Raw genomic sequence first — 7,576 nt, 5'->3', positions numbered from 1 at the left:
GGGGATACAGAGGGAGGAGGATTTGGTAGGGGCTGGGCAGAATACTGTCTTTGAGAGGCAATGCCATGCCATTGGGAGAAGGTATAGATGGCAGAGGCTGGGCTGGGTCGGGTTGCCAGAGAGAAGGGCACAGAAATGATGGGAAGTAGAGGGGCTCGGGTATCTCTCTGGGTTTTAATCACCTGAATGGATTTAAGGAAATTTTAGGATCTAGGCTGAGAGTCAGAGAGATGGCCATCGCCAAGGGTTAGAGGGGCAGGTAAAGAACCGGAAGGGAACGTAATTAATTAACGTTGTTCATAGCTGGTGTAAAACACTGCAGTCAAATAGCATGAGGCATCTGATAAGCCATGCAATGGGAACTCCGTTACCAAATATCTTTTGGCTTCATTCCAGAACCTTAATATGACCCCAGGACAAACTGCAGACGGAACTTCAGAAAATCGCGATATTTTCCTCTGCCACTTGCTGCGAATGAGGGGGGTTTGCTCAGATGGAGCTGTATTCTTGGATCACGCATGTCCTGCAGAAAAGCTCATGGAAGGAATTAGCAGAGCAGCTCTTCCCTGTTGCTTGTCCTAAACGATAGTTCGTGAAGATCAGGTGGTGATCCTCTTGAGCAAAATATTCTGTAGTACACAAAGCTGCAGGGAGGAAAGGGAGTCAGGGTGTCTCCACCAGTACACGCTTCCAGCACTAGAGGGAGATAATTTTTACCGGATTCACACTCCTCGCTGTGATTCTTTGTACTGTGATGCACTGTGCTTACAATGATGCCTTGTCCCTCGGGGGTTTTAGGACAAGCAACAGGCTGCTCGGAAAATCTACTCTGCGGACTCTTTCCACAAGTTTTTCTGCAGGAACCAGCCAAAGGGTGCAGATCTCTCTCAAGGCCAATGTTCCCTCTAAGCTGTGGAGTCCTGTGAGCAAAAATTCTACTTTGTGAGCTACTGGCTTTATAGTTGTGAGCGAGCAATTTGGCCACTGCATAAATTAGTTTGCTCTGGAGCCGTCCTTCCTGAGCTAAGACAAAAATGTGTGAGCCGGAGGTTAAAAAACTGTGAGCTGGCTCACACTAACTCAGCTTAGAGGGAACACTGCTCAAGGCCCACTTCCCCTGAGCAGTCCTTTCAGACCCGGGAAAGTTTGTTCCCAGAGATACACAGCCCACATGGACTATATGCATTGGGAGGCTCCAGTGGAAAAGGGAAGGAGAAGGAAAGAGGTGAAAATATGCCCCTTTGCCTTTTCTTCCATCAGTGGAGCTCTGCTGATGGAAGAGGCAGGAAGGGTTTTTTCATAATCAGTCCCCACCCCCCCAATGCAGCTTCCTGACCCACAGGGCTGTTTGTTCACGTGGGATGGGGCCATGGCTCAGTGGCAGAGCATCTCCCTCAGATGTAGAAAGTCCCAGGTTCAGTCCTCAGCATCTCCAGTTAAAAGGATCAGGCAGTAGGTGATGTGAAAAAGCTCTGCTTGAGACCCCGGAGAGAGACTCCCAGTCTGAATAGACAGTACTGGCCTTGATGGACCAGTGGTCTTATTCGGTATAAGGCAGTCCAGCGTGTGTTCGTGTGGGTCCCATGATTCCAAGAATAAACTTTGCCATGGCCAGAAAGCATGCTGGGAAGAGGGGGATTCAGGAAACAGCCGTGACTGTCAGGAACTTGTGCTGACACATGGCCAGAACCACAGAATGGGCTGTGATTGTCACAAATTCAGTAGGATGTCTTGAGCAAACAGCTGTCTCTCTCTCTGTGCCCCCTGTGTGCAATATGGAGACAGTACTGATTTTTAGGGTTTTTGTTTTATATATGTATAATATATATATATATACACACATATAACAGCAATATATATTTTCCATATATATATGTGTGTGTGTGTATATATATAACAGCAATATATATTTTCCAGCAATATATATGTATTTTCCGTCAAGTCACAGCTTACTTATGGCGACCCCTGGTGGGGTTTTCAAGGGAAGAGATGTTCAGAGGTGGTTTTGCCATTGTTGGCCTCTTGTCATGACCCTAGTATTCCTAGGTCAGTGATGGCGAACCTTTTAGAGACTGAGTGCCCAAACTGCGACCCAAAACCCACTTATTTATCGCAAAGTGCCAACACGGCAATTTAACCTGAATACTGAGGTTTTACCTTAGAAAAAACAACTCATACATTAACTTAAGATGATCCAAACAAAGCAAGGAAAGCAATCCCAAATGCTTTCATTTACTTAAAATTATTTGGGAGAGAATTCGACACTTTAATGATGGTCTGGGCCTGGCTGGGGCGATGGCACGCGTGCCCACAGAGAGGGCTCTGAGTGCCACCTCTGGCACCCGTGCCATAGGTTCGCCACCACTGTCCTAGGTGGTCTCCCATCCGAATACTAACCAGGGCTGAAGCTATTTAGGGCCTGAGATCTGACGAGATTGGGCTAGCCTGGGCTATCCAGGTCAGGGCTTACAGCACTGTATTGTATGTGAAACACTTTGAACATTAAAAGCGCTATATAAATATTGTTAGTGATGGTGGCTGAGCACATGAAGCTGCCTTATCAGACCCTTGGTCCATTAAGGTCAGTACTGTCTACTCAAACTGGCAGCAGCTCTCTAGGGTCTCATGTGGAGGTATTTCACAATACCTTCTACCTGGTCCTGTTAACTGGAGGTGCCAGGGATTGAACCTGGGATTTTCTGCATGCAAAACAGATGCTGTATCACTGAGTCATGGCTCCTTCCCCTAAAATTTGCCCAGATTTTCAGTGTGACTCTTGGGGGGGGGGGAGGGAAACAGCCCACTAATAGAACTGGGTATTAAATTCTCAATGAAGCTATCCTAACTGAGAGCTGGTATTTTTTAGGTGGTGCTGAAGATCATCAAGCATTATCAAGAAGAAGGCCAAGGAAATGAAGTGGTGCAGGGTGTGCTGCTTGGCCTGGTGGTGGAGGACAGGCTTGAAATCACCAACTGCTTTCCATTCCCTCAGCATACGGAGGATGACGCTGACTTTGATGAAGGTAATCAGTTAACAATAGCTCCACAAGGTCTCTTTTGCTTCTCAAGTGGTGACGCCTGCAGAAGCGTGAGGGCACCCAACGAAGCTGGTGGTCAGCAGGTTCAAGATGGTCAAAGGGAAATGCTACTTTACACAGAGAGTGATTAAAATGTGGAATTTGCTGCCAGAGGATGTAGTGATGGCCACAAGGACAGACAGCTTTAAAAGGGGGTTACATAGATTCATGGAGGACAAGTCGATCAATGGCTACTAGCCATGGTGACTGAGGGGATCCTCCACATTCAGAGGCGCTAAACCTCTCAATCCCTGAGCCAGGAGGCAGGCAACATCAGGGGAAAGCCTCAGCCTCTGTGCCCTGTTGTTGGCCCTCCAGAGGAACTGGTGGGCCACTGTGTGAGACAGGATGCTGGACTGGATGGCTTATTGGTCTAATCCAGCAGGGCTCCTCTTATGTTTTTAAACTATCATAAAATAAAGTCTGTGTGGAGATGTGACCTTTGATAGGAGGAGGGATTTTCCTTGGGAGGAGCCTCCAATATGTAATCTAAAGCTTACTGTTGAGAGCTGGGATACTGTAATACAAGAGGTCTACCTAAGAGCTAGACCACTGTGTACCACTGACCCATTTCCGGTGGGCCTCTTCTAGTGGTTGCAGGGATTCTGGCAAAGGATGCTGGAGTAGGTGGTGCTCTGTTCTGATCCAGAAATAATCTTCTTATGCATGCTTCATTCGAGTCCAATAGCACCTTAAAAACCAGCAAGGTTTTCAGGGTCTAAGCTTTTAGAGTCAAAGCTCTCTTTGTCAGAAGATCGTATTGGTCTCTAAGGTGCTACTGGACTCGAATCTTGTTCTTCTACTAAAGACCAGCACAGACACTTTATGCGTACTTCAGAAACCGAGGTTTAGTTTTGCCTTAATTGTTAGCAGATAGAGTACATACTCGATTCTTTCAGCTACTCTTCCCTGCCAGCATAAACTTAGAAAAACTAATTAGGTTAATATTGTAAACCAGGAGTGCTTGTTTAAAAATACCACGGCAATCAGCAGGGTCTTCGACTGCTTCAAAACAAAAGTGTGCGTTCTTTAAGGTTCTAAACTGGTCCTGCAAGGCTCGTGAAAGAGCCAGGAGGGCTCAAAAATTGCTGCTCCCATTCAAAGTGGCGAGTTAGTAAGTGTGAAAGTAATGGGTTTAGCTTTGGGCCTTCCAAACTCTGATTTAGGGAAAGTCCATGTTTTGCTGTCTCACAGGTGAAGCATTTTGGGGTTAAGTTGTCTTCCCATTTGTAAACAGCTAAGCACGAAATCTAGTATTTGGGAGGGGTTTTTTGTGTGCACCTTTATGTTCCGAGAAGACCAGTGTGCTTGGAAAGGGTGGATGGCAAGAGGGAACCTCTGTGAGAGGAAACAGCCAGCAACGCTCTGGGTGTACATATGACTCTGTCTCTTGATACATCATGCACATCCTTGATTTGGATCCTGGCCTTTCTCCAAGTGGCCTGGGCGAAGTTCAAACTTTAATTGTAACTTTGTCAAAGTGATCTCTGCATTATTACAGCAGAATCGGTGCTTACACAGCAAACACTTGAAGCATCGCGGCTCTTGATCTTGGCTTCTTCTTTGACTAGTTACTTACTATGCTGCATTAAGCTGATGAGGTCCTGACCTGGATAGGCCAGGCTGGCCTGATCTCAGAAGCTATCAGCAGCAAAACAACTGCATGTAAAAAAAAAACCCCTAAAAATGTTTTACTTAAGCAAAGATAATTAAACGGCTCGAACTATTCAATGAAAATGAATTTTATATCATATACACAGGGGTCATTCTGTAGAAAAAGAGCTAGGGGGACTCATTAGCATAACTCATTAGCATATGCCACACCCCCTGACATCACTGGAAGTGTGTCCTCCCCACAGCCGGCCGCGACCTCCAGCGGGCACCAGCAGGGAGCTCCAGGCCCCGCCCTCCCGCACCTCACCCGGGGGGATGGTGTCCCCCCGCGTCCCCCCCCCAAATGACCCCTGCATATACACAATTTATAAATACAAACCCCAAAGCTATTCGTATACCAACAAGTATTGGAGTTCACAATCTCAAATCATTGGGCGAAAAAACACATTCCCACAGCCCGTCACAGACTCGTAAAATACTCTGTTGGAGGTGCTCGGGTGCCTTCAGTTTTCGGAAACAGAAGCCGTGTTCCAAGTTGAAACTAGACAACCGAGCCACAACACTGAAAGACGGCAGTCCCGATGAAGTCCTCCTACGGGCACACTAGCAATGTCGTTCTGCGTTTCACCTGAGAAGGCTTTTTCAAGTAGGAACCACTTCCTCAAAATAGGATATCACCGGAACCAAAACTCTTGACTTACTCTTCCAAAATACCTATTCAGGGCTTTCTTTTGGTTTGTAACTGCTGATGAGGCCCCGGACATGGATAGCCCAGGCTAGCCTGATCTCGGAAGTTAAGCAGGGTTGGCGCTGGTTAGTATTTGGTTGGGAGATCTCCAAGGGATACCAGGGTCATGACGCAGAAGCAGGCAATGGGAAACCACCTCTGAACATCTCTTGCCTTGAAAACCCCACGGGATTGTCATAAGCCAGCTATGACTTGATGGCACTTTCCACCAACACATTAAGCTGATGAGGTTGTATTGGGGAAATTAGGAGCGCAGGATCCTTTTCATGGAACCTTTTCACTGAGTCCATTGGGGAGGGAGAGAAGCTGGCAGGGATCCCAGTTGCATCAAGAGAGAGAGGGAGACAGTTGTTCTAAACCATAACTCAGCTTATTCCATTACACACTCTTAAGACAGAAAACACTTCGTAGCATTTCAGTATTCAACACAGACCCAATGCATAAATAGTGCACTTGTAATTCTATAAAGGATAGCCTTGGTTGCTCTGTCAAGACCCTTAATGGAGGGTGGCTGGCCAGAACAACCATGAACAAGACTGAATTCAGACATTAAGTACCTTTTGCTACCCATAGGAGGTGACGTAACTGTCAGTCAAGTCTGTCGCTAAGCATCTGACGTATACCTGACACACACGACAAAGCTCAGCCCTTTCTATCTCTGGGGTCAGGAAGGTCAAGGAAAGTCAGGGTGACTCAGAGAGTCAAGGAAGCTAGTTACAGATACCCTGTCTGTTTAGAATTTGGTAATGTATAAACATTCCAAAAGCCAAAAGTTGTGAAAGGCCAAAGTCATGTACAGGGTTATTGGTACCGGAAGGCCGTAGCACTTAGCAGAGTCCTGTAGCCCCCTGGGACACAGAACCAAAGATTCAATTGTAGAGGCTAATTTGCTATAGAAATAAAGTAACATAGGTTTAACAGGGGACTGAGGCTCAATCCAGGCCCTAATTCCACGACAGGTAGCTGAATTGCTGAAGTTTCTTTAGAAGCGTTGTGGAAAGGGATTCTAGAAACACAACTGGTTACAGTGGTATCCTTGGGCACGGAACAGTATTTCTGTTTTCGAATCTGGTAGCTTCCTTTGGAATCATGAGAACTGGAAATTTAATTTTCTTCAGAAAATGGAGCTTTGGAGCCTTGGACAGCGAGTATGAGCTAGAGTTACAGAGGGGAGGAGCAGGCGCCCCCCTCCCCAGAATGTAACTGCTCTGCTTTCTGAATCAGAAGCTTTTTGTAGACAAATTATGGTCGAATTTTCGCAATACTTGCCGGTCACAGAGGTGGGGGGGCAAGAGGCGGCATGGGAGGGGGGAGGTAGGCTGGGGTTCTCAAGAATACAAACTGCAAAGCAGAAGCCAATTTTTGGGATGAAATTCTGTGCACACATTACTCAGACTGCCCTTCTGCAAGACTGAGCGATGAGGTTTTGGGCATAAATTGAGATTAATGTTCACAGGAACAAAATCCTTCTGTTCAATTTGATAATATTTTTTAAGGAACTCTACTGTCATAACTAATATCTGTGAGAAATGAATCGGCTACTGGTTCCTGGTTAATCGGAACATGGGCAACGCAGTCCAAGTATCCGAGCCAATCTTTGCTTATTAAGGGGAATATTTAGTGGTTTCAAAGCTTTAGAAAATTGCTGGTAGAAACAAGAATTAAAGAAACACCCCCCTTCCTTTCCCTCCTCCCTCATGAGAAGCCACAACTCAAAGAGAAAATAGTTGCTTTTCTCTTCAAATCCTATATGAGACGTGCTGCTATCGTTTGGACAATGGACTGTCATCCTGTAAATGACACCGTTTCTGATGGCAAAGTTAAGCATGGTCTTCTTGTTCAAGCTGTTACCAGGTTCTGCCAGTCTTCCTGTCACGCTGTCGTAAAGAGGGCCCCCATTTCTGAACAGCCCATTAATAACAGAGCGCAGCGTCTGCTTTTCTGAATAAGTTCATCACTGGCTTGGAACAGAACACTGTTTTCTCTCTGTCAGATCATGTTATTCCAGCCTTGAAGGGTTTCTGCCGTGGAACGTGCTGCGGCATCTAGCCTAGAGAAGCTGTCGGACTTTCAAGACTGCAGGAGAAGGCCCCTCCTAATGTTGTGGTCCAAGTAGCTAGATTTTGTAGGCCATGAA

General features: G+C 46.3%; 1 protein-coding gene across 1 annotated transcript in view; it reads left to right on the top strand.

Annotated features, from left to right (window-relative positions):
* The window catches only part of EIF3H (eukaryotic translation initiation factor 3 subunit H), an 89,771-nt gene that overhangs the window by 22,761 nt on the left and 59,434 nt on the right, over nt 1-7,576 (top strand). Inside the window, exon 2 of the mRNA XM_015405638.1 lies at nt 2,867-3,023. Coding sequence (XP_015261124.1) covers nt 2,867-3,023 — 157 coding nt within the window. The remainder of the gene's footprint in view (nt 1-2,866; nt 3,024-7,576) is intronic.

This window comes from Gekko japonicus, unplaced genomic scaffold (genome assembly GCF_001447785.1).
Source record: "Gekko japonicus isolate JY-2015 unplaced genomic scaffold, Gekko_japonicus_V1.1 scaffold3897, whole genome shotgun sequence".
In the NCBI taxonomy this organism is placed as follows: domain Eukaryota; kingdom Metazoa; phylum Chordata; class Lepidosauria; order Squamata; family Gekkonidae; genus Gekko; species Gekko japonicus.
The sequence above is the reverse complement of the archived record's forward strand: the minus strand, read 5'-3'. Positions and strand labels throughout refer to the sequence as shown.